General features: G+C 40.2%; 1 protein-coding gene across 3 annotated transcripts in view; it reads left to right on the top strand.

Moving 5' to 3' along the window:
* CRYBG3 (crystallin beta-gamma domain containing 3) overlaps nucleotides 1-26,943 on the top strand; it is a 56,598-nt gene that overhangs the window by 12,800 nt on the left and 16,855 nt on the right. For all 3 annotated transcript variants that reach the window (XR_003573924.1, XR_003573925.1, XM_027907890.1), the window contains exons 3-15: nucleotides 1,000-4,282; nucleotides 4,760-5,884; nucleotides 6,845-6,892; nucleotides 7,234-7,349; nucleotides 8,308-8,455; nucleotides 13,391-13,530; nucleotides 14,817-14,931; nucleotides 15,740-15,775; nucleotides 16,851-16,984; nucleotides 18,737-18,863; nucleotides 23,373-23,512; nucleotides 25,068-25,194; nucleotides 26,230-26,262. Coding sequence is in view for 1 of the 3 variants with exons in the window: in XM_027907890.1 (XP_027763691.1) it covers nucleotides 1,000-4,282; nucleotides 4,760-5,884; nucleotides 6,845-6,892; nucleotides 7,234-7,349; nucleotides 8,308-8,455; nucleotides 13,391-13,530; nucleotides 14,817-14,931; nucleotides 15,740-15,775; nucleotides 16,851-16,984; nucleotides 18,737-18,863; nucleotides 23,373-23,512; nucleotides 25,068-25,194; nucleotides 26,230-26,262 (5,572 nt within the window). In the remaining 2 variants the exon portion in view is untranslated. The remainder of the gene's footprint in view (nucleotides 1-999; nucleotides 4,283-4,759; nucleotides 5,885-6,844; nucleotides 6,893-7,233; nucleotides 7,350-8,307; nucleotides 8,456-13,390; nucleotides 13,531-14,816; nucleotides 14,932-15,739; nucleotides 15,776-16,850; nucleotides 16,985-18,736; nucleotides 18,864-23,372; nucleotides 23,513-25,067; nucleotides 25,195-26,229; nucleotides 26,263-26,943) is intronic.

The raw sequence follows: 26,943 nt of genomic DNA, 5'->3' as shown, positions 1-26,943 counted from the left end.
AGGGAATGGAAAAGCTGACAGTGACTGATTTTTGCAATAATTCTTTAGCAGACCAAAAAATGGGGGGGGGGGGAAGAGAGAAGCATTAGAAAGAAAGGTGAGTTACTGTGCTGTCTGCTTGTTTAAAGAAAGAGGAAAAACTGCTTCTTCAGAAAATGGAAAGTGACAGGCTCTGAATTTATTCTTGGTATTATCAGAAAGAGCAGTGAGGGATCAGGATCACAGTTCTTCCATGGCTGTTCTTTCATTTCTTAGTTTTTGCATTCAGTGGTTTTTACTGCTATATTTAAGACTGATGAACATGTAGATCTATCAACTCCTGGTTACATTTCTAGGCTTCTCTTTTTAGTATTCCTTCCAGCATTCAAACAGTCTTCATGGTTACCTGATCTCCATGCACTCTATTTCCTTACTACCCTCTGGTTCAAAAAAGCATCTACTGTTGTGTATTTTTTTTTTCTCCACAGTTTTTGTTTCTCCTCATTCTGTTTCCTAACAGTATGTTGAGAGCTTGGGTAAAAATTTAAATTTCGATTCCATATTTGAATGAACATTAGTACAGTGCATTTTCTTCAGTGTCCATGTACAGACCTGCTTAAGTAGGACATAACATCTTCACTAAAGCGTGCTCGTTTCTGTCACTGAAATGTTGACTTGGACATTTGTAGGTGGTAACTCTGTTGTCTGGTCGAAAACAAGTGAGGGAAGTTGGTTACAGCAACATCTATTCTTTGCTTGTAGTTTAAGTTGGCTTTTCAGTAAGAGGTGTTTATGTATCATCTGTCCTACAAACCCATATTTAGGAAGAGCAGAAGAAGGAGTGAAAGCAGTGTTGCAGTTTGTGCCAACCTGTGCAGGTAAACACTATTGTTTATATATAATCTACAGTTTAGCATAAGTTCAAGTTTGTAGATATAATCTACAGCTTGTGTTAACCTGTATTATCATAGAACTATTGAGATAGTCTCTCTTGTGCTGATAGTGTGATCCCTGTTCCAGGCACACGCGACGGAAGGCAGAAGCACCCGCGGTCACCTATGCAACGTATCGAGGTTCTGCAAGGATCAGGCAGCTGCTGAAGAGTCAGTCAGAGGTTACTGGGAAAGGAGAAGAAAATCCTGAGAATAGAAATGTTTCAATGGTCAAAGAAAATGGAGAAATCCAAAGAACTCCGTCTCTGAAATCAGGATGCCCAGTAAAAGAAGATGGAAGAGATGAGAGTGAAGATCCCCAAGGTGGTGCAGCATTAAATCCTTCTGCCCTTAGAGGGGGAAGCAAACAGTCTGGTAAAGCTCAGCATGGCTTGGGGAGAAGTAAACATGAAATAACTGCAAAGGCCACAACATCATCCACTGGACCGTGTCATGAGCCCGATGTAAGACACGAACCTGCTTTAGCTGCAGCAAAAGTTAAAAGGACGTTTTCACTTGATTCATTGTTGTCATTTAGCAACAGAAACGGTGAGATCCCAACCAATTCCACTTCCCGGGTTACTCCTTCCCTCAAAGTGAGTTCTGCTAATGACTTGAGTGGAAAAGAAGATGGATCGCCAGGAGAAGCAGAAGCTCTCTTTCAGACAAACAAAAATGCCACTTTTAACTTGGATAAAGAAAAGGATTGTAGTAAAGCAGCTAATAAGGAGTCCCCAAAAGAAATACAGGATAATTGTTTACGTTCATCCAAGTCAAAAAGTAAGACATTTAATGAAGAACTACAGGTGGGTAAGGGAGGACTTTGCCGTAATCATCAACTGGAAAATCACTCGGAGCGGTTGTTGGGTGTCCAGATGCTTCATTTCGGTACCATTACATTTCAGCAGGAGGCAGATCAGCAAACTGGTAGTGCAAACAAAGGCAGTGATCCAAGAAAAAGTGATACACAGAAAATTGTGGCAACTGTAGAAAGAGAGCAAAATCCACGGGACTTTCCTGCTGCTATGCTTTTACCTTTTAATGAACAACTACCCGCTTCGCTTAGCGTGGAATCCAGCGGAGAAAAGTGTGTGGCCACAGGTGATCTGAGGACTTCAGTGTCATCTGCTGGGCATGATGAAGGCAGAGGCATGGGCAGGGAGACTTGGAAAGAACCGAGTGACTTAGGGAGACCAGTGCATGTACAAAATGGTCACAAGTTAATCCATGTGCAGAATTCCAGGTACACTATCACACAGCAGCCTGGTTTACCTCATCTAGAGACTGAGGGTGTGGAAACAATGAAGGTTTTATCTGAGGTTGCAGTAGAAAATGTTGCCAATGTATCACCATGCCTATGTGGGTGTCAGAGTGTGAAAACTAATTTGGATGAGCTGACAGCACCTCTCTCTGTAACTTCCAAGTCTTCTGTTGAAACTGGAGGCTGTTGCTCAGCTTCCCTTCATCCGACCTGCAGGTTCCAAAATAAAACTGGGGGGAAAAGAGAAATCAGCTTAAAAGGTTCCAGAGAGACACTTTCTCATCCTGATCTTGAATATGAGAAGAGCAAATCCTTTGAGACTGTGGATATGACCCTCTCAAAAAACACTATTCCTGTTCACAACCTTGGTCCTCTTTCTCTTGAAACTATTGAAGACAGTCCTACCAAGACACTTACACTCGTGGAGGATAACACTGCACCTTGCCCTTTAATCAATCATACTCCTGCTAGTTCTAAAACCAATAAGACTGGTATGACTGGGGCTGATCTTATTACTTCTGAGTGTGAAGACTGCATCTTGGAATTTACATCCCCTATTTCTAAGTCACGAGAAAAAAATCTGGCAGTTTCTCGTTCTGCCCTGGGACATGAAGGAAGACCTCTGACCAACTTCTCTGCTTTCACCTGTGAAAAAGGTGATGTAGGCATCACTTCTGAATCTCCACCTGTTTCTGAAAAGAGGTATAATAATTTTTCTTCCAAGAAGGAAAACAGCAATAAGCCTAGGATATCACCCACAGTACTTGATTCTTCATCTGACAGCCAAGGAAAAATGCTGCCTTCTGCCACTAACTCTGAAAATGGCCAGATTGCTGCTTCTCAACGGGACAGCTTTATTCTTCCAGTTGCAGAGTCTAGGAGAACCATCCCTGAGGGCAACAGGAATGAGGGCACACCTTGCTCAGGAGACCCAAGAGCTTTGAGCCCAGCTGGTTCTCTAGAACGTGAGATTATTCCACCTATGCTTGATAGCTCTGCTGATGGAGTAAATGTAGGGGGTGTTTACATCCCCAGGCCCACTTCAGCTTCTCTGGCGTCCAGAGAGGCCTCCAACCTTTCTGTGTCTGCCTTGAAGATGTCGGGCATTGCTCAGGGGAACAGTAACTCCTCCAGCCACAGAGCTCATGAAGGGGCAGAGGAGGCCTTCCCACCCCAGGCTGACAGCAGTGTGCTGGCAGAGGCAATGCCACCACCCAGCTGTCCTTTGGAACCTTTGGGAACAGCATCCGAGCCGGCCCGTGCTGGGACTGTGTGCAGGGGTGCTGGGGGACAGGTGGGCCATGGTGCCTGTGCACCTGCAGAGTCAGCTGGGCTCTGTTCTGAGGGACACCGCGGAGCTCCCAGTGTCAAGGGACAGGAACAGGCTGCACTCCAAGATGCTGCTTTGTTTAGGAAAGCTGAAGAGATTGTGGGTTTGGTTTTACATTTGGCTACAGAGGAGATAATAGCAAAGCAAGCCTTTGGTGTCTGCCAGCCTTGTTATAGCAAGGATAGTTTAGTAAACAGGGATATTCTAAGTTATCAGAAAGCTGGAACTGTACAGCTGGAAGCAGGAGAAATCCAGTCAGCTGTGCAGTCATTAAAAGATTTTAATGAGAGCAGTGGAGGAGGCTCATCTTCATTTACAGGAAATGAAAGAGTGGATACAAATAATCAAGATGAAAAGACACTCTCTTGCATCCCTGATAAAATTGACCTACATAATGCACTAGCATTAAAAGCAAAAGAAACAGTTGAGGAAGTCATTAACTCAGCCATACAAAAACTGGCACCCAGTCAGTGGCAAGGCACTGAGAGTAAAAGGCCTTCTGAAAAAGCTGAGCCTAAACCTGAGGCTGAAATACCAAAGACTTTAAATCTGGATACAAAGTTTCCTGCCAAAACCCAGGAACCAACAGAGATGAAGGAAACTCGGGGTGTAACTGTAAGCTGTGAAAAGGAAGATTGCTCAGATCCTCCTTGGCTTCTAAATAGTGTGGCAAATGGCATAGATTGGCCCCAAAGAGATGAAAAGATACCAAAAAATGCGATTACTTGTCAAGCAAATGGATTTCCTCCCTCTGGTAGTTTAGCAAGGCCAGAATCAGATCTAATGACACCGGCAAAAGAGAGGCACAAGAGAATGGTGTGTGAACATGTGGCTGCAGCAGAAATGTGTGGCACAGCTGGAACATCAGCAGGGAATGGAAAATCCAATGGATCTTTGCATTTTGTACATAGAGATGCTGCTGTGACTGAAGAAATGCTTTTGTCATTGCAGTTAAAAGGTTCATGCAATAGCACAAATGTGCCAGAATGCACATTACTACCAGCTGTAAATGCTAATTTGTCATCTTTTGTGCCTGATGAAGAATCTACTGGCACGCAGAGTGAATCCAAAGATAAAAGCAGTCCTCAGGTGTCTCTGGAAAGCAGTGCAAAGGACATTCCTTATGAGCACTGCAGAAGAGAGGCTGCAGAGGTAGGAGCTGCACAAGTAAAAGCAACCTTAGAAGATTCAAAAGCAGTGGAGAGTGAAGATGAAGCTGCAGAAGGGGCAAGTGAGAGAGCAGAGGTTAATACTGGATTAGATACACAGCTCATTGTACCTGAATTGTCTGTTCCTGGAGAGGACAGTGAAGGGAAACAGTGCTTCAACACAGCCTTTGCCCAGCGTAATGAGAGTCTGAAGCAGGTGAAAATGAACGATCAGGATGTGGAGAGAAACCAACAGCTTGAAGAAAATGGTCTGGACTGCAACGATGACATGAAGGAACCAACAGAACTTTTGGCCTCTTCTCCACTCATTGAACAGTGGGAAAACAGTTCTTTCACTATCATTTATGAAGGTGCTCTTCACACTGAGAATAAAGCCGTCTCAACCGATGACGTGCAAGCCAGATCACTTCCTTCTCCTGGTTTGCCCTCAGACAATACGGACCATCCGGCGTGTGCAAGAGCCAAGGATGAGCACGAGTCAGCCTGTCCCTGTGGGCAGGACAACAAGCTGAACGGAGCCAGCGATGGCCGTGGCCCGGAGTCATTTCTGAGTGTGGAGGCCAGGCGCTACAGGGTGTATCCTTTCTCATTGTCTCCCATCTACGAAGATGACAGCTCCCAGGAGGACTTGCTTTCCACGGATGTGTCCCCAGAAAGCCGTCCTGGTGGAATATCCAAAGATAACTCTGATCATGCTTCCGTGCTTTCCCTTCTCCAGTCAGTCTCTGAGCGCTTGCAGTTCACTACTCGGTTCAGTGAGGAAGAGGAGGAGGAGGAGGAGGATGGAGTGGAGCAGGAAGAATCATCATATGAGGAAAATACACTTGATGCTGAGGGAGAAGAGGACTGTATTTCCAGTCAGTGGAGAGGGAGTTTAAAAACAACCCTTCAGTCAAACGACCAAAATAAATCTTTGCTTCGTGAACTTCCTGAATCATTTCTTCTTTCTAAAGAACAGCTTGACTCGCAGGAGCAACCAGAACAGTTTCCAGATGTGGCTTCTCCCAGTCAAACACCTTGTAAATCAGCTTCAGAGAAAGATGGTGCTCCAACACATCCTCCTACGAGTGTCTACTACCAGTACTTGAAATCTGCCAGCACTTGCTCTTCTGAGAAGGGGACCAGGTTTGGGAGCGTTCTCCAGGATATGCTGCAGCCAAAGATTCACTGGTCTCAGGACAACACCGTGCCAAAACTGGGAGAATTGTCAGCGGTAAGATGTCACACCACATAAAATTTATAATCAAAATGATTAGCCCAGATTCAAAATTGCCCTATTCTCCTTGCTCTCTTTTAATTAAGATTAATTCTTTCATTGTAAAGGTAATCAAAAAGTAATTCTTTTATCAAAAGTAATTAGGCCATTTCATAGTTTAAAAAAAAAAGTCTTCTGATAATGTAACTTTAAAAACATAGTGTTCTTGATTCAGCACACAGGTGAAAGGGACTTAATTGTAAAACCGAATATGTGAACAGAAAATACAGTAGGAAAATGTGCATAATAGCAAGTTTCTGTAATAGCAGAGCACAGACTTACCTATGTTGAGGGCATTTCAACCTGAAGATAATGAAACTGCCTTCTGATTTCTTTCACTTCTGAGATTAATAGAGCTGTCTTGTCCAAAAAAGATACAAATATCTGCTTGCTGGGCTGCTTGATTGTTTCATCACAGTGTTGTCTACAAATTAGAGCTCAGTTAGCAAGTAAGTAACATAGCTGCTTCCATAGATTAAAGTTTGTTTTTTAGTTTACTCAAAGTACTGGCAAATGAGAGTATGGAAACAGTTCTTCCAATATTTACAATTTGAAAGTGCCCCATAGGCCAAATGTGTATCTGCAGGAGTCTTTCTCTAATGTTGGGAATGCTGTGTTAGAGCCATCTTCTGGCTTTTTTTCACCGGTAAGAAATGCAGTTGATTGTTTGCTGGGACAGGGTAATACATTTGTGAAGGTCAGCACTTCCCTAATAGTTTTTCCCTTCTAGCACGTCACTTCCTGCTGTTTGAGTCTGTTAAGCTATTGACACCAGCTCTAAACAGCAGTGAAACAGGTCTTGGTTGTTGCTGCTACTGACAATTGTGTTCCTGTGTAGGAGTAGTGGACCTGGAATAATCTGCCTGTGCTTTGTGTTGTAGGTGTTAATAGTTGTTTGCCATGTCCTTTTAATTTCAGAACCTCATTGACAGGGCAAGTCTCAAATACAATCCAAGACCAGGAAAGGTAAGCAGAATTTGCCGTACCAATCAATGTGATACATGGAATAATTTGTTATACCAAAGTTCTTGAATGGAAGGCATCTGAAGTTATTAGTCTAGTTTTATGTGTTTTTATGTATTTATTACATGTGTTTGGATATGCTAATAATGAGAATATATTATTAAAAATCCTGCCGTTAGTCATTTTACTGTGTTCCTCAGCAATTGTTGTTTTCGTTCAGTAGAGTGTTTCATAAAAGAAGAAAATGTGTAGCCTTCCAGTTGAGTGGGCACAAATTGCAGGCAAAAAATAACTGTCTCTACTGCATGTTGAGATGGGCCCTCATTCATTGTATATTGTTTCAGATTGTTATTTATGATACTTATGGCAACAAAAGTAAACAAGAAGTTCATTCTGATGTGCCAGATACCTCATCATGGAACTTTCCCATTGGAGCATTACTTAGGATAATTAGAGGATGGTAAGAAATCCAGGTCATATTCAAATAGAGCATTTCCAAAAGACTTGCATATGCATTTCTCTTGTATTTTTATTTCTTTCATGTATGATACACGTCCGATCTGTAAGAGTGTCTTTTTCTTTCTTTATAATTAGACTGATACCAGTGAAAAAAAGCATGAAACAAGGCTTCAAGTGCTGCAGCACAAAAAAAATAAAAATATTGTTTCTCCTGGGAGCTAGCTTCAAACAGAAAGTTTCTAGTAGAGCCATAAGTAAGTTTAGAGTTCTTGCCTGAAGTGCTGAGACAGTGCAGCCATACTCATGACCAGAAGCATGTGTATGCCAGAGAAAATGCTGGTTTTGTTACAGCTCAGTTCCATTATACAGTGGCTGCTGCAGAAGGACCGTCAAATGAGCATTCCCAGTGCTGGGTTTAATGTAGCATTTAGAGCAATGTGGATATATCCAAGTACCTTTAAGGTTGCAGGCGTTTCTGGGTGTGCTTCGGGGAGCTGGGGCCGGTCAGTTGTTGCAGGGAATGTTTCTGGCTGTCAGCCACGGTAACCATGCGTGTCACGTTTATGCAGTTTCGAGGCAGCCTTGTATGGGTTTGCATACGTTGCTTTCACATCCTGAGAAATGCTGAATGTCATTATTAGTGTGTTTTATGCCTTGCATAGTACCTGCCTGAACATGACATGTTTGGATGTGACAGTTAATCTATTTGTTCTGGTAAAATTTTATTTGCTTTGTGGTTTAGCTGTGTTTTTATACAGTTAATATTTTAAATTATGTTAGAGAACTCTGTATTTTAGTTTTCAATACTGAAGTGAAAGTGACTGTTGAGGGACAGCACAAGAAAGATGTGAGAGTTGCCTTGACAAGAAGAGCTTATTAGTGGTCTTTCCATCAGATGTGCTGTGTAAGGACAGTGTCACCTAACAGCAACAACTCAGTTCGTGATATTGTTATTACAGCTGGATTTTTTATGAGAAACCAAAGTTCCAGGGTCGAAAATATGTCCTAGAAGAAGGAGAGGCTGTGCTGGACCACCTTTGGGATCTCCCAGGCGTGAAACATCATCGAAGAAACCTCACAGTTGGTTCAATCAAACATGTAACAAAGGTACAGACTTTCTTAGTAGTGAATTGATTTTTTGGGAATGGTGTACTGCTAGCAGTGGGCAATGTGTGTATAGTGTTTCTGACAATTCAAATTTGCTATGAATCACTTTTTTCACTTTTTTTTTTAGATAAATTCTAGGGCTTATGCTGTGCTAAATTTCCCTTCCTGACTTAGTGAGCAGATTGTTTATGTTTCTTTGCCTCCACCTTCACGAGACATGGTGACTCCCCTCCTTTTAGATGTTTACCTGTCCAGTTATTTGAAATTAAATGGAATCAATTCATATTTTTCAAAATTTATCTTAACCTTAAGCTGTCTACGGTGTCTGTATGGCTTCTGTTTCACAGGTTAGTAGCTGGGTTTCTAATCCTCTGTGTACATTGTAGCCTCCAGAAATTACTTTTGTTCCTCTGCAGCTTTGGGCTGTCTGTAGGGTTTTCACGTGAACAAGTGGTACACCTACAGCATCTGGCTCTGCCTACAGCCACAGATAAGAATCAAATGTCTAAACCCAAAAATAATGCATCCATTGTTATTCAGTGAATGAGGAATATATTTACCAGATCTTGTGACTTCAGAAGACTTAATGCTCTCTTGTTTAGTGTAACATTCCAGTTATTCACAGGGCAGTGGCCCTTACTGTGAGTGAATTATCATTTGTATCAAAATGTGAAAGGTTTTCAGTAAAGTGGTTTCTCTGTTCTCTACTGGAATAGAACTCACTTTAAAACTGATAACCTTTTTGTCATCAGTACAGGGGCATAATGTCATAACAATTAGAAATACTTTTTCCTTCTCTTCAAACACTTAACAATAAATTAACTCAAAAGAAGCTGGCTGAAGGCAGGAATAATGAAGTTAACATTTATTTGAGCTAAACAGATTAAAAGCCTTTGACCAATATGTAATAGAAATCTTGATCAATACTGTGAAAGGCAACTAAATAAATAAAGGAATTGCCTGAATCCAAGGGAAGCTGGATGTGTCTTGGGCATGAAAGAAAACTCTTGAATAGGAAAGATACTGTGTTGAGCTTCAGCATGCTTGACAAAAATCTTTGTAGTACAGCTAAATAGGTTTGACCTTTGTTCTTCTTCCAGTATGTGGTTCATTTCTATGAAACACAGATGGAAAGCTTTGTTACAGTACACTAGTTCAGTAATCAACACTGTTCTTGTGTCACTTAAAGCTCTAGCAGGTGTGGCTGGTTAGGAGGGCTTTTGCTGCTAGTCCGTGGAGCTGGAGGGGCGTGGATCTCACCGAGCCAGATTTGGTCTTTTCAACCTTGATTGGTGAAAGCATCCCTCTTTTTTAGGTTGTGGAAGTACTTTCAGAAGGTAGTTTACCAAAACGCTACCTTATTTATTTGTTTGTTTTGTTTTTAAATATGGGCATTGCTTTTATTTGAAAAATGACTGTTTCTTTTTCAGGGAGCTCGTGTGTGTGATCTGCAGGATCACATGTTTTACTGCCAATCTCTGTCACAGGCTGGGTAGCTCAGTGGCTTTTCTGCTGACTAGTTTGGCCATGCTGGTTTTGTGTGCAGGTTTTCTGGCTTGTCTTCCAGATCTGCAAGTGGCTTTTTATGGTGCTTGTTTAATGGCTGCTCAGATGCCTTGAGTTATCAGATGTAAACATTGGCCAAATATTTGAGAAGAAAATGGCTTGCCAACAAGAGAAAAACAGATTTTTGCTAAGGAAGCTGTAGGAGGTACATTTAATATTATTTTAAATATTTTTTACTAACAGACTGGCTGAAAAACAGTCTTACCAGTGGCTTTGTGCTCTTGATTTGGCTTCAAGCCTCTACAAAAAAGCAAAGATTGTGTTGGCTTTGTGGTTAGTTTGTGGCCTAACTGTGGATAAGCATTAGGTGTATCCATGTGTATTTAATTTAAAGGAACTCGTGGGGAGGAGATTCCACAGAAACAGATTGTGTGATCAGTAAAATGAAGACCTGTCTGAAGTAATGTGGAGACTGAGTTCCACCAAGGCAAGTCAGCATGAGCCTAGGCCAGCAAAGTCTGCCTGGACACACAGATTCAGTGCAGCTCCTGCAGCACAGTCTGTTTAGCCAAGTCAGTTCTCTGGCCTGCTGCAAATGCAGTTGGAAGGCTTTTTCCATCTGTTGCTGGAAGCCCAGAGAGGGTAACTGTAATTTTTCCAAAAACCAGCTTAGAAATGTTCCTGACCTTTCCTTTCTGGAGATGTTTTGCAAGATGACAGGAGATCTGAAAATAGCAGTTTATAATCACTGTCTGCAAGACAATTAGGCAGGGAATAACTGGATTCCTTATGGAGTCTCCTTAAGCAAAGGTCTTTGTGATGGGTTTGTTCACAGCATTATGTGGAGGGTCTGTGTTTGTTTTGTTTGTGTGGTTCGCTAGGTGAAAAGAAGTCAACAGCCACCTAACCTGGTTGCTGTGCTCTTTACTCCCTTTTTGCCTGATGTGTCAGTGGGATAGTGCATGACATCAGTTTTGGCTGCCTGGGATGGGGGTGGCAGGGCTTGGGGTCAGGTAGAGGGGGGGAAAACTTTCCAGTTTTGGATCTGGCCTGAAACATTGTGGTGGTAGTTTTGCATGATAATAGTTTTGCATGTGGGTATCTCATTCCAAAATCTTGACGCCTTGCTGATGAAAGGGCCTTGGACTGAAGCATCTAGTTCTCAACCTGAATGCTATCGTGTTTGTGTGGTTTTCATTTTGTTTCTGAAGATGGTGGCTTTATTAGGAATGCTAAAGAAGCCTCTGAAAGTAATGATGCCTCTTAAATGTGCTCAGGCAAATATGAACATGCTAAGGCAAATATTTACCCAGCTAAAGTTTGCATGCTTGGATTGTATAAACTAATGGCATAGTATTTGAGCATACATCTGCAAATACCCAGTGTTCATCTCATACAGTAATAAAAAATGTCACCATTTTCTGCAGTCTGTGCATTAATGTAGGTAAATTGAATTCAATATTTAAGGCAAAATGCGTATTTGTGACTTTAAAAAATGTGCTTAGAAAATATGATATACTTCTTGCTCAAACATTACTACCTTCAAAAATAGATATTTGAATTGGTTTTGATGAAAACCTCAGTTTACACTTTGTGAAAAAAGTTTCTGGACTTAATCTGGCACACACAAACATACTGTCACAGTGAACAGAGGGTTTTTATGACTGCCAAATCTGGCTGGAGAGAGATAGTGATAAATAGGAGAGATGTAATTATGAGTGCTTGTGCTTTACCTACCCTGCTACATTTGTCATCTCTTGAGCTGGAGCCTCATGAGCTTAAGCGTCAGGAAGAGCAGACTTGAAAAGAGAATACAGACTGGCTTTTTCCAATCTTAAATGAAAAACAAAACCAAAAGCGTCCTACTGAATTAAACATCCTCCATCTCATATTCTGTCTGAGCCCACAGGCAGATACTTAATTTTGCTGCTTGTCTCGTAGGTACTTCGTTTCAGAATTTATCCAAAACCATTAATAATAGTATTATTTGGGGAATTCTTATAGGTACAGCTTTTGTTTTTCTGTTTCAAGCTTTATTGTTGGATTTACGGATATCAGCCTTACCACATATCAGGTATTATTAGGAAAAAACCACAAACTTCAAATATTTCTCAAATGGGATTTATTAAGATATATCTACATGTGAAAACTATGGGGAGATTGTTTTCACTTTTTTTAAACTTGCCTAGCCTTACACTTAGAATTGAGTTCCTTAGCACTTTGCCATGAAGTTGCATTGTACTAGAAAGTCCTTCTTCCCAGTTTTTCTAGTTTTGCTCGTCTGAAAAGAAAAATTCTAGTATTACAGTTTTTGTTCTAAAAACAGTGTGTGTTGTTTGCAAGGTACAGTACAGGGGAAACGTGATTGTGCATGAGGGAAAGTTGGCAAAATAGTATACTGTGTTCCTTCAGGTCTTATGAGGAAAGTGAAGTAACATCCTGAAGTGCATCTATTATAATTGCCAGAATTATTGCTGACAGTTAAATAGCTGCTGAAAAACACTAATCAAGAGGCAATGGGAGGTTACTCCATGAAAACCCCACTCAAAACCTCTGTGAAATAGAGAACTTTAAGAGCTTTTGTGCCCTGATACTGAGTTTCTCTGCAAGCTCTCGTGCTTTATGAGTTCCTCATTGATTCATGATGTGTTTGAGTGCTGGGGAAGAAAGTATTGGCAGTACATTTTATATAAATATTACTAAATGAGGATGGCTCAATAAAATCCCTGCAAATTCTAGGGAATATCATGTGTTCAGGCATGGGATCTGGCAGTAGTAAACCTTCACTGTGGTAATAGAGGGTGTTGCTTTGTGTAGCAGGAAAATTTCTAAAGTGTCTACTGAACAAAAGAGATGTTTTTTTAATACTAATCTTTTCTTCTCCTTGTCTAAAATGCTGTAGATTTATTTAGCACGTCAGAAAATTGAACTCATATGGCTTTACACCGTAGTTGGATTCATTACAGAACCTAATTATCATGGAGGGAGGGAGGTGGGAAGGTAGTAGACATTTCTAGAAAGTTTTAGTTATGTGTGCATTATACATGTCTTATTGCGGGTTATGGAAGCACTGTCTTTAAAAAAAAAAAAAAGTCATTATTATAATACTTGTAATAACACTTCTAATACTCCTTTACTTGGAGAGTATTTAAACTGACCTTTTTGAAAGTAGCCTGACAGTACATGCACAGTTGTTCTTTGAAAGTTCCTGGGAGGTGGAAATGTACTTCCCATAGCTTTTCTAAAAATTCCAGTCTCTTGTTTTTAAGAAGCTAAAACCCTTCCATCATATGAAACCTGGAGTTATGTTAGAAGGGTGAGAAGACGGGGAAAAAAATAAGGAAGCATTACCAGTTCTTCAGGGCTGGGCTCTGTGGATATCCACACAGACATTGCTGATAAACCTTACCCTGTGATTTGTTTCCACAGGACTGTGGTGTTCCAGAGGTGGAGTTCTGCCTGGCAGCTGGAAGTGCAGAGGGACTTCCTATCTGCATACAAGGTGCAATTCCCAATTTAGAAGAGCTGGATGTTGAGAAAAACCCCTACATAAGGGTCAAATCAGGAGTGTGAGTACTGAACCTTTTAATAGCGCTCTGCCAGCAGGTAGAGGAGTAACATCATGGGATGCTAGTCAGAAATCTGAACAATATTTGGGGGATTTCGGTACAAATCAGTTAACATACAACACATATTCCCAGATCCACACTTCAGCATTATGCTCTGTGGGCAGTAAATAGTGGAACCAAGTTTTTGAAGGCATTTTTCCTAGTTGCTGGCAGAAGTTGTAATTCAATTTTTGAGTAGCTTTATAAATAGAAGCAGCAGCTGAGCTTTTAGTTCATTGGAGAATAGATACTGTCTCCCTAGTCACCCACCCTGTTATAACACTGTGGCTGAATAGCAGAAAATGAGTATTACATCATCCAAGCATTTCTCAAGCTGCAGCCACATCCTGACATTCTGGAGAGGGGTGATGCGACATGAAACAGGCCGCTTGGTAGCCCAGCATGTCCTGTATTGAGCAGAATAAGGCTGTTTCCTGGGTAAGTGGCCAACACTTCACAGCTCCTGAAGTTTGGGAGTTCTGTGTCTCTTCTCATAAGTCATTGCAGATTTCCATTAGTTCTATTAACAGAGTTTTGAGTTTGCCTTTCCACGTGAGCCAAGTCTTCCTTCCAACAATCTTACAGTATGTCTGTGAAGTTTGAGGTGGTGAAGGAATTAAAACCAGAGTTTTGGTTTAGTTCTGATAGAACTGAGTATAACTTTTAATAGCCTATGATCTGTGTAGCTTTAAGAAAATCACTCTCATGTGGCTCAATGCCTTTTCCTCCATTCCTTATTTGGTCTCCTAAACTTGTGTCCAACTTCTGCATTCAGCTTTCTTTTTCATTTAAAACAGTCTGAAGGAGTCTCAGCATTTTTAATCTTCATATCAAAATTACAATAGCTTTCCGAAGAAGTGTTGTAAATCATCATAATTTATAACTTCCACAGAAAAAACCAAAGTGGGATTGATGTTAGAAGCCTTTTAGTTCATAAGGTGAAAATTCAATTCTCATCCTCAGTACTGACTTTTTTTTGTTTACTAATTATGTACCAAAATGGCTTTTTGAAGTGTGTGAGCAAATTGGTAATTTTCTTCTCTTTCATTTATATTTAGCTTGAATTGAGAGAAACTGAGATTTTCTTAGCAGTGATGTTGCCAGTGTATTCAACTACAGATTTGTTTTGATGTGCAATATCTAAAACATTATCTAGCTCTTATGAGTTTAAAAAGGAAAATCATCTTAATAAAATCTTTGTCATCTAATTAATGAGATTAATGAGTCATTTATTTTGACTGTTATAGATGGCTTGCTTACTCAGACTTCAATTACAAGGGAGAGATGATGGTTTTGGAAGAATCCAATTTGCCGTCCGAAATTCCTTCAGCAGATGTTAAATCCCTGCGTCCCTTAAAAATGGTGAGGACTTTACAATTCCCTGATAACCATGTGCCTTCCTTTTTCTTCTTGTTGCTTCCCCAGTGGTTTTGACCTAAGTATAACTTGGGTTCTAATGTTCTTTTCTTCTGGGAATGGAAGACCAGAAGGGAGTTTATTACCCAGTGATTGCACAAAAATCTAAGGAGGTGCAGCTCATTTTTGTGTTAACAGACAGCACGTAGATCTACATATGAAAGAATGTGACAGGGTATAACACACATAGCAAGCCTACAGAGAGAGACTTTAAAAGCCATAAAGAAGTAAGACCTAATAGCAATCTCTGTAGTCACTCAAGTGAGGTGTCTTATTCCCTCACAGAACATCATACACTAAAATTTCCAGAGAGGATGGGTTTGTTGTATTTGCTCTTTGACCATGAATATGTCAGCTTATGTTTTCTCTCTCTTCTGGTGTTTATAATTTCTTGGAGCTCCACGATCTGTTTGCATACAACAAAGCTTTAAAAGCTAATTTTAAAAATTGGACAGTATAAATTAGTTTAAAAACACGTGGTAAATTATTTCCTTTATATTGCTAATAGACAGTGAAGGAATATTTTTAAATTGCTTTCAGCCTTACAGGCTTATCAATGCACTGGTTTGTTTGTAGGTCAAGTTTATAGTGTCCCTACCCTTTTGAAATATCAAAGTATTTAAATTAGCATTTTATATGACCAGCACTGCAATTGGTGAATATAATTGCAAAGACTTCACGCTCTGATAGTACTGTAAAATATGTGGCAAAGTGTAACTTCAGGTTTAATATTCCTCCCCGTCTTTTTTTTTAGGGCGGACTAAAGGTACAAATGCCAATGAATGTCAAGGTAAGCACTGAGGACACTGAGAATAAAATACTAGCACATTTTAAATATAAAGCCTTTATTTAAACTATTTTCTTTTTCTTGGGTATATGATGTTTGATTAAGTATTCAGTGTTTGCTGCTGAAGAAAAATTCACTAATGCTGTCAAAGTCAGTATTTCATGAGTTGTAAAAGCAGTAGTAGTTCATTTTTCACGTTAGGAGAATGTCAATTTGCTCTAGCAGAATTTTAAAGCTTTCACAAAATAAAATCAGTTTTTATGACTTGACACATTAGTCACTGTAATGGTAAAGGGGTCAGGAGAGATTTTCCCATTTAATATACCAAGTTTAAAAATAAAGAAAGGGGAAGGGAGGAAGGGTGCAGGAATTCCTTCCTATGCCCTATCCCAGTATAAGAGCTGTGAGTGAGATGATGATCCTTCTGTGAGCTGAGGAGCAGAAAGCTAATCCAGAGTTATTGCTCCTTTTCCCTCCTTTTCCTAGTTCTCCACAAAAATGGTAATGCTTTAGGTAACTTTTAATTATACAAATACATGCCCAACTTGGGAGTTTTTTTAAATACTGCAACAAATATAAATACTGGTGATAGCTGATCTGTGTGATTGGGCAGATGAGGAACCTGAAGGGGGTCATTCAAATAACTTTAGCAAAGTACAGGGAAAGACCACTTGCTTACTTTTGAAGGATTAAGCTCCATCTGTCTTCCTGTGACCAGGTAGGATTCACTGCAGGCTAATATTCATTGCCCAGGCACAGGATTACAGGATACAAATCACAGTCATGTAGCTGGAGAGTACATTTATGCACATACAGGTGTGTGAATAAGTATCCTACTGTCTGGATACAACCTGACAAACCCATGTAAATCCAAATAGGGTCTCCAGCTTTCAGGGCCCCCAGCAATCAGAAGGGCTGAGGAATGCAACGCTGAATTTTCTTCACAGTGATGGAGGGGGGAAGAGGTCTACCACATACTGTAGGAGTACATAATCACAAACTTGAGATTGCTACTCAGGACATACTCAGGACATACTCAGGACATACTCAGGTCATTATTCAACATCATGTTTTCCAGATAATAATATATGAGAAAACCCACTTTGGAGGATGGTCCAAAGAGTTTTCAGAAAACATCACTTCTGTCCCAGCACTGTTTGCTGACCAAGAGGAGTTCCAGGAAGTTGGATCAATACGTGTAATTGGTGGAGTGTAAGTATATTTCATTTCTGTATTTATTTCTTTTAAGGGAGGAAAGCATAACTAATTGCTTAAAAGTGCTAACTAAGTGGTGGTTGGAATTTTTCACAGGTAGAACGTTTCTAAAAGAAAGGAGTATATGTTTCTTTTGTCAATTATAACCTTGGATACCATTACGTCTACATATGGCTTATCTCTCTAAGGGAATGTTGGAAGATGAAGCCAAATGTGTGAGAGGTGTGGAGTCAGTGTTTACCTTTGGATGCCAATAAACTAGGCCACTTTGTTCCTTAATGAAAGCATACACACAGAGCTTTATTCATATTGCTTCATACTTCTGACAGTCTCAATTTACTGAAATGACCTTGGATAGGTGAGGTTAGTTCTTCACTTTGGCATTTTAATATCTCTGAAACATATAAACTGTTTTATTGTCTTAATGGTTTTCCTCTGTCACCCCTTGCATGTTGTCTGGAATCAAGAATCTCCTATTAATTTCATTTATTGAGGCGTTGGATTGATTTATTGTAGCCCTGCCCCTCTCTGTGTCATGTAACACGGGGCCTCGGGTGGGCTCTCTCAAGGCAGGCTCAGCACCAGCTATTGTAGAGAGCTACCAGCCCCTCGTGTTGTTCTTCCAGCCTCTTCCAAGACCTTCTTCTTCTGCCAAAGACCTCAGTAATAAAACAGTTTTCAGGAAATTCTGGGTTTGTTCCTTAGAGGATTTCCATGTTACTATGTCAACATAAAGAATGAATAACATACATCCTTTCAGGCTGTCGTCAGAATCTTGTGAGCACTAAATTAAAAACAAACTTAATTGTTACTCCTCAAATAATCTCTTCATAAATGCATTGTGTATTCACTATCTGGGAAGCCTCAAGTTATTAAAAATCATTGTTCTGTCTGTTGTGGCAGCATTTATTTTTAGTGCTGTGGTAACCTAAACAGCTGAATTAATGTAAACCACATGGTACTAAAAGAAAAGCTTCCCTGCCTGCCAAATTTCAGTGCCAACAGAATTTGTACAGCAGCCCTAATCCCTACAAGGGAGCTTTGATGAAAAAAAGTTCTTACAAGAAAGAAGGAGGGGTGAAACTCTTTTTCAAATTAAGCTCCATTAGAGATTTCAAAGTTGATATGGAAGCACCTTCTTTTAATTGAGCCTTATCTATTTCTTAAAAATACTTTAAAAAGTTTTATTCATTTTGTGCTAAAATATATTCCCTATGCAGTATGCTTGATAAATTCAATTTGCTTGTCTGTTTATATGCCTATGTTTTTAGATTAGAGCAGGGAAGAATACAAGCAGGCAAAATTCTCTTCTGTTGAAATCTGTTAATTTTACCACCAGCTCCAGCAAGGGTAGAAACTCATTGTTTATTAATCCACTGAAGATACTGACTGCTTGTTTCTTGTACTGTTGACAGTTGGTGGCTTGGAATGTTTTGGCAGCTGGATGCATATCAGTCTCTGTAGTACCAAATACTGGGGTTGGCAATCTGGCTGACTGAGAGCAGACACGTGGAGAAGTGTCCCATAAATAAACTATTGTCGGATAGCGAATCACATGGTGGGATTTTGGTCCACAAAGAACGCTTCCTGGGTTGCCTGTTGTGGTTTCAAACAAGCGTTGCTTTGTTCATCAGCTGAGTTTGTGATAACCATTTTAGTGTTTTGGGGATGTTCTCTTGCCCTTTGCTTTGTGTTTGAAAGCGGTGTGTGTCAGCCTTACTGACTTCTCTTTCCTTTGTTGTGCCATAGGTGGGTTGCCTATGACAAGGAGCGCTACAAAGGCCATCAGTACTTGCTGGAGGAGGGAGATTATGAAGACAGACGTTGCTGGGGGGGAACTGACAGTGTCCTCCTGTCTTTCCGGTTCCTGCAGGCTGTAAGTACTCCTGTGAATTCCACACAAATGATGCACAGTTCTGTACATGAAGAGGAAGGTTATTCTTTCTGTATGGTTAAGCTGTCTTGGGCTTAGTCATTCCATCTTTTGCCCGTGTTCATTCTCATCGTCGTCCTGCTGGCTGAAGTTGAGGCTGCACTGCATACACATTGCAGAGCAGGGGCAGGTTCTAAATAGTCTTTGTGAAACTCATACAACAAAAAATGCATCGTGCAGAATTCCTTGTCTACCTGCCAGATTTTCCAAGTGCCTCCCTTCTGCACTTCAAGCTATTTGAATCTAACAGAATTTTCTTAAAAGCATAACGTGCCTAAGTGTACAGTGTAGTTCTTTATTAAAATAAAAATAGCCTTTCAACGCAGCAGCTGTTACAAGCCTTAAAACAGCATTACCCTCTGTCTCTGTAATTTTTCTGCCAGAAAATTTTGGCAGCAAAACTAATCATGGTAAAAAAATCCCTGCTGCTAAAATGGGTTTAGTGGAGGCAAAGATGAAATAATAATAAACACTATCTGTAAGAGTCCAGTATTGGAAGCAAAGTTAGACTTGTTAGTGATGGGGAAACATGGGATTAGAACTTCTTTATCATTTCCTTTGGTTTGGGTTTTTTTTGTTCATTTGGAGGGTTTGAAGATTTTTTTATTATAATGGGTACTCTGTGAACTTTAAATACAGCTGCAAAGAGTGGCTCCTTTTGAGACTCAGATTGTTCACTGTGATATCACTCAGTTTTGTATACCTAGATTGCTCATCTCCTCATCTGAGGAGATATGATATTCCTGAGGCAGGAATTTTGTGAAGGTTGAAGATAGAGCAAACTCACTGTCTCAACAGTCATTACCTTTTTTAAAAATAAGAAGTTAATATGAACCCAAGAAGGCCATACTTTAATTCACAATTTACAGCTTTGGTTTTTATGAAAGGCACCTAGCAGAAGCTGTATTTATGATCAGAATCTATCATACATCTTAAAATAAAGATAGGAGAATAAACTGAATTGAAGAAAACTATTCTTCTCTAAATAATTTATTTTCAGATTTCTGAGAAAAAAACAGGTGGGGAATTTCTTCAGATTATTAATTTTTAATATGCAGAATCGTGTTCAATTACTGACTAATCTTAGTTTCTCTCTATTTTCCAACTATATGTAGGATACTAGAGCAAGTTAAATTGATCTTTTTAGATCTTTCTCTTGGGAAGGACATAAATACAAGCTTAAAATTGTGTGTGTGGCTAGTAAGAGTGACCCTCCACGTACATTCATGTTGACTCACACTGGGAGAGTTGGCAAGACTCAACTCATAAACATTTTAAAAACGTGTATCATTCACAGTCGTAAATCAACATCTATCATTCAAACTGGCATATAAATATGTGTCAATATTTAATAAAATAAAAGTGTAGGGAACCATTTTCCTCAAGCTGTAGCATAACTAAGGGCAATGAGCTGCTTGCCAGTGAAATGACTAAGGGCACTGGCATTCTGTTGTTTGGCTTGACCAGCAGATTGCCTGCCTCCCTCCGATGTGCAGCACACGTGTCAGTGTTCAGGCTTGCCATATGCTCCCCTTCCTGACTTTGTATATAATACTTAAGGTCAGGATTTTAAAAATATTTTAGTATTGAACTCTTGTTTTCAAGGGGACCTGGGCAAAAATCCAAAGCTAGTTCTGTGTGCATAAGAGTGAACGTATGAGATCTTCTGCACAACCTCGGAAATTCCCTCAGGAGGAGCACAGTGAAGGTCGCAATGGGGGTGTTCCTGGATGTCAGAACTTTATTGCCCTTCCCTCGAATTCTGGTTTAGTCCAATGAATTTAAGACTCTCTGTAGAGGATTTAGGATTTTGTGAAGTGCCCATGCATTATCCGTGGTCAGTTTAGGTAGGGAGTGGGGTTGGGCATTGACCCTGTTCTTATACATACCCACTGCTGTGTTCTCATGTAGGGCCACTAAAGTTTAGCCAGACTTGTATTTTTTCTGCTGGAGCATCACACCCGGTGAGCTTGACTGTGTTGGCTTTGAGGTCAGCCCACGCCTGAGATGGATTCAGCCTGGCTCATAGGGCTCGAAGCTGAAGCTCCTGGGCCCGTGTACCTGAGTCAGCTGCAGGCAGAGTCACATCAGATGTCTCTGTGTGGTGCTCCCGCCGCAGGGAGTGTGGTCCAGAGGCACGTCAAGGCTCTGCAGAGAGCAGGGCACGGCATTGCTCATTAGCCTGTGTCATTCCCAGCTCCCTCAGTGGGGCTTAGTGCTCTGCAGAGCTATTCAGATAGCCCTGCACCACCACGCTCGCCGTGACAGGTTCCACCAGGGCCTGTTAGCAGCAGGAAAATCCAACCTGGGTTTCTGTACACGTGGCAGTGGCTGCAGTCGAGCTGAGGCAGGAATTTAATTTCCTGACAAATTTGAAAGGTCAGGCACTGCACACAAACGAGGGATTGCTGCACATCACCCCTCCTCACCCACTGCTGAAGATGTACGCAGGCACACCGCAAAAGCTTCCAGGTTTTAGCTGTCTTACGTGTTCCAAGAGCTAATGTGGGGATTTGGGGAATGTTTGGAAAGCAGAAAGATCTTGTGGGATTGTTTTTTTCCCAGCTGCTGCAAGCTCCGTGATCAGCATCTATATTGAACACATCAGAGTCAAACACAGAGCCTGTTCCTGAGGACGGGCAGCAGTTTGTGCTGGTTTGGGGGACAGTTACATTTGCTGCTTTTCTGCAGTGTCAAGTGAATGCGTGAAGCTGGGATTTGCCTATGGCTGTCATGATCAGAGAAAGAGCAAAGTTTCTGAGCCTTTTCAGAGTATGTTGCCTTTGGAGCTTCCCCACTAATGTTTTCAAGTCTGCAATGATTTGCCTTGGTCTGGAAGTCTTTTCTTAAAAAAGTATTTCTCTTCTTGTTTATTGTTAGAGAAACTGTAGTGGAAATTTAGGGAGGAAAGAATGATGACTGAATTTGAAACATGTTTTAAATGTAATTACAGTTGTGAATATATTTCAGTATTATAAGTTTAGTCTAAGAAATTTTGTGTAGATTTGATCTAAATGACTTTTCAGGTACTTTTATAAAGTCTTGGCTTTAGGACTGCTAAGAGTAGCTGTTTTTCATTTTCGCTAATACTGTACCAGTTTGGTTGTTTGTTTGTTTTACAAAAAGGTAGTCTGAAGTTGCAGTTGTTCATGATGATTTTGTCAGACCTGGTACTTTAATTTCTACTGTATATCTGAAGTAGTTGCAACTGTTGAAATACGTTAAAGAAGGAGGTGGTCAACTTAGTAAGAAAACCAGTTTTACTACATAATTTGTTCCATCACCTTTTAGTGTCCTGTAAACAATGAAGAGAGGTTGAGCTACATCAAGTGTTTGTTCTAAAGTTGGTTTTCATAATTCATTGTGATTGTATCCTGTACAAAGACATGGTGTCCTCTAAAGAGCCCAACCAAAGGATCTGGCCTTAATTTCTAAGTGGCTTTGGACAGTTATAAGTCTTTTCCTCAGTGTAGCCTTCGGCATACTGCTCTCAGGTTGGTAACACTGAAATGCTACAGCAGCAAGTATTTAGTGTAATAATTCCTATGGTGGTGTTCTCATACATTTGTGGATCTGTGTCAGCCACACTGTTTGCTTGATAGCCTTTATTTCTTGTTTGGAAGACTTGCTTAGCTTCAACTGATTATAACATGGCTGAATTTTGGAGAAGCATTAAAAGTTAACATAACAAAGTTAAAGGAATAAAGTGAAAGGATTGTTGTTTTCTGTTTTCCCAAGCAATGACTGAACTGTGTGCTTAGAATTGCTAAGTAGTTAAAAAGTTGAAGATTTGAGACCCAAATTCAAATAATCTCAAGCTGTGCAAGTAATCTGGTCAGGGAGCTAAGCTAGCTGATAGCAGAGAGCAGTGTCACACAGCTATGTACGAGGGAACATGACAGTGTTAAGCAGGATTTATTTATAGCTGTAGTGATTAGTCATGCCACGGATGTACCCAAAAAGTACAAATCCCTTGTGCTCCAAAGGTGATCTTGCCCAGTCTTTTTGTCTCCGTGGTTATTGCCAGGTTGCTGGTAAGAGATGAGGAAGGAGAACTTGGAGTAAGAAGCTATAGTCGTGCTAATACTTGGAATAGTCATTTATGAAGTTGGTGGAAGATCAGTGCTAAATCCACAACTCTTCCCTTGCCCGCATGGGCATCTTTGCTTTCTCAGTCATCCTCGCAGAGGAAAGGATAGTGCTGAGGGCAGCAGGTTCCTTATCTCTTCAGCAGAAACCGCTGAAGGCCATATCAGATTGCCAGGCCGCCAGTTTTTACAGAACTTCAATGCCAAAATATCCCTTAAAGATCCAGACAAGGGATCTAAGTCCCTTCACTGCTTTATGAAACGCTGTCTTTCTGGCTACGACGCTTTTCCAAAATGTTTTATGTTCTGAAGTGTTGCTGAGCTGTGACAGCCTGTCTTGACTAACTCCTGTGCTGCCTCTTAGGATTTCATAGAGTCATCAGTGGCACTTTTTCAGTCTGATGAAGATGGGAAGGCATTAGACATCACCAATGAAGAGGTCCCTGATTTGGAGAAGGCTGGATTTGGCCCGGAGACGAGGTCTATTCTTGTAAGGAGTGGAGTGTAAGTCTACTGAAATACATGGAGGGAACTCTTCAGTATCTTTGTGCGTGTTTGGGTGCATCTTTTGACAGAATATGGTACAGGTGGTAAACATTTGGAGGAAAAAAATGTTTCTTTGTGTTTCCTTGGTGAATGGAAGGGGAAAAAAATAACATTAGTTTTTGTAGCTCTCATGCTTGTACCTTAATTTGGATCTGGACATTCTTGTCACTAGAGAAAACTTGTGATGTTCCTCCAGAGGCATCACATACTATAGTTTCACAATACAGGAGCTTTGGGAGTAATACAGAAGAGAGATTTTAGGTTTGTAAAGGTCTGAGATGCCTTTTGGGACAGGTAGGGCCTGTACAGAAAGTGTGTTGTATTTGTAAGAAAGTCAGACTGCTGGCACTGAATATTTTAATTTTATAGAACTATTTTAACTAAAAGGAGGAGTTAAACCAAGGACTGTAGAAGAGTACCTGGCTCAAGCTGATACAGTGTACAGGGTGGACTTGGCTAACTTTTGGTGTGCATATGTGAAGTTCGGAAGGAAAATAAACAAGGAAACAAAGCAAATAAATGAGGAAGGTAAATTAGACCACCTGCAGTGTCTGTTGACAGACAGACATGTGGTATTAACTGATGGAGCAAGGACAAAACTCCAAAGTGCTAGAAGCCTACCAATTAGTGTGGGGGAGCTCGAATGCTTGTCCTGAAAGAACAGCTCTGATCCAGCAGATACTGCGGAGACTCACAGGAAGGATAAGCAGGGGACTCACCCACTCTATGGGAATGATGGAATAGGCTATTACATGGAAGGCAGGGGTACTGTGCATGAAAAATAATATCAAGTGCTAAAACATAAAAGATGTTACGGGAAAATAGCACTATGGAATCATGTGGGTGGAAATTCCAGGCTTTTATTAGTAATTTTAAAAGTACAATATTAACACTCTCATACCTACCCTAATGGTGATGGTGATAGGGATCAGCAGCTGTTAAGTGAGACTAAAAAAGCTTCAAATTTAGGATGGGTAGCAATAGTGGGGGACTTGAAACTGCTCACACAGGGGCTGATTATTAGTGTCTCTTGAGGATAAAATACAAGAATGAAAGGCTGCAACTTAGTTTGGAGAGGAGGGATACAAATGAGAACTGCAAAATCCTGAGGGTGGTAAGACAAGTTTAATGTAGCAGCATTCGCAGTCTTGCATGGCAGCAGTTGAAGGGATGCTTTACAGAACTACATGATACTGAAGATCCAGTTGATCCAATTTGAAAACTTGTCAGTTAAATTTCTTTCCTTTGTGTTTCTTGTTTCTGAGAAAAGCATCATCTCGTGATGAATGTATATTTGATGGAAAAGCAGATACCCAGAGTTGTGTGTTTGTCAAATAGTGTTTGCAAAATAAAAGCAGAAAATACGAGGTGTGACAGTTTTATGCCTCTCCTTGGGCTTAATGTTGCACTGTCTGTCAGATGGACTTTTTGTTGTATTTAACTTGCTAGCATTGTCATCAGACTACACAGAAAAATGTGATGGTTTTGGGTTAATTTTTGTGTCATTCTCTAGGTGGGTGGCATATAAGCAGAAATATTTCTGTGGAGAGCAATATGTATTGGAGAAAGGAAAGTACAAATGCTTCTTTGACTGGGGAGGATCCAGTAAAACCATCATGTCAATTCGACCTGTGAAGTTGGTGAGTTACCAGAACCTTTTAAGGGGGAAACTTGAAAGAAATGAGGCCTTTGGAGTCCAGAGCATTCCATAATAATTAAACAGGACAGTCCACATTATAACAACCTGTCTGTTTATTTATAAACAACTTAAAGACCCTTGTTAATGACATCATGAGTCTATTCAAGACAGAGACTTACATTGATGCCCTGGATCTCTGGATCTTTTTATGTCTTGAGAAAATTACCAGGGACACCTCAAAACAAGAACTTGCCTTTGGCAGACTGCATAAAGGCAAAGAATAACCTGGCCTGGAAAGATTAATTTGCTTTAAAACATAGGAATTTATAATGCCTAGTCAATAACAGATATAAAAACACTTGAGAATTTATCTGGCCCATGTTGTTTTTTCTGTAATAGAAGTCTGGTTTTTTAATTATTTTTATTTTTATGCTGAAATATTTGTAATACACACAGTGAATAAAGACAGGAAATATTTTTAATCCATTGTTCAATCCAAGGTAGTGTAACTTGCCCAAGCAGATTAGTGCCAGAACTGTCAAAACCCAAATGCAAAGCAGAGTCAATCCTCAGTAATAAGTATTAAATAATAATCAGCAATAAATAAAAAGTAATAAATTATACTAATGCACTGAAAGCAGGAAGGGATTGTTTAACTTCCTTTTGAAGATCACATGTCAAAAGAGCTGTCGCAGTCATCTGTTGTTTTTAATTCTGTATCTTTTCGAGAAATAGCCTCAAAAACAAATGCAGGCATTTATATGGACTCTAATCCACATTATACAGACTAAGTAATGCTGATGCAGTTTCTCTGTGTGAAAGGCACTGAGCAGTCAGGCAGGTAATCGTGAGCTTACAGAAAGCTGATGGCAAAAATGGTGAAGAGAATTGTGCCAAGAGCCTGGCAAGTGTGTTTTTTCTCTGCTCTTGAGTTCATAATTAACAAATTTCAGGAACTTGACATGTCTCCTAGGAAATTAACTGTAATTGATTTGGTTTTTTTTTTTAACATGTGTGTATGTCTTTATTATTGCAGGAACCACTTGGAATGAACGAGCCTCCACATTTGGTATGTTGACATTATGTAACTGTCTTTAGTGCTAAACTACCTTTAATAATTAAATACAGGCAATGTTGCATGTCTTGCTTCAGATGACATCTCAGTTACTTCAAATGATACCTCAGTATTATCATTTCATACAGCAGATTGCTGATGGATGAAAGTGGTAGATGTATAAAGGTTAAGTTTGCTAATGTTCTACTCTTTGCTTTATTCCAGATTGTATCCTTTAGTATTCTGTCTTCAAAAATGCAAGCAGTCCAATAGGTTTTGACTGACTTTGGGTCTCTATAGCTATTTATCTTCCTCTGCCTGCCTTCCTGTTCCTGGAAACTCTCCATCACATTCACTCGTCCTTCTCTTCGTGGCAGATTTTTGTTCCATTATTTTGCATTGTATTGGTTTGTCGCTGCTGTGTCCACAGACTTGGTGAGGAGGAAAATATAAACTGCAGGAAATGGAACTGTGCTTTCCAAACCTGCAGATGCATCAACAGAAGAAGTTCGTTTTTTTAGTCTTGAGTGCTGGTAGCTCTTCTTTTCGTAGTCTCTTTAAGGAGCAGGTTAAATCTCTTCTATGATACATTCTGACAATTTCTCTGAAAGTTGCATCTGACTTGGTGGTAACTTACAATGAGAAAGTGGTCCCTATAACTCACTCAAGAATGACTTAGTTTGGGGTTTTATGCTT

Source organism: Empidonax traillii, unplaced genomic scaffold (assembly GCF_003031625.1).
Source record: "Empidonax traillii isolate 1590-97213 ecotype Southwest subspecies unplaced genomic scaffold, ASM303162v1 scaffold1561:size90896, whole genome shotgun sequence".
Taxonomy (NCBI): Eukaryota; Metazoa; Chordata; class Aves; order Passeriformes; family Tyrannidae; genus Empidonax; species Empidonax traillii.
This window is presented reverse-complemented; position numbering and strand designations above follow the sequence as displayed.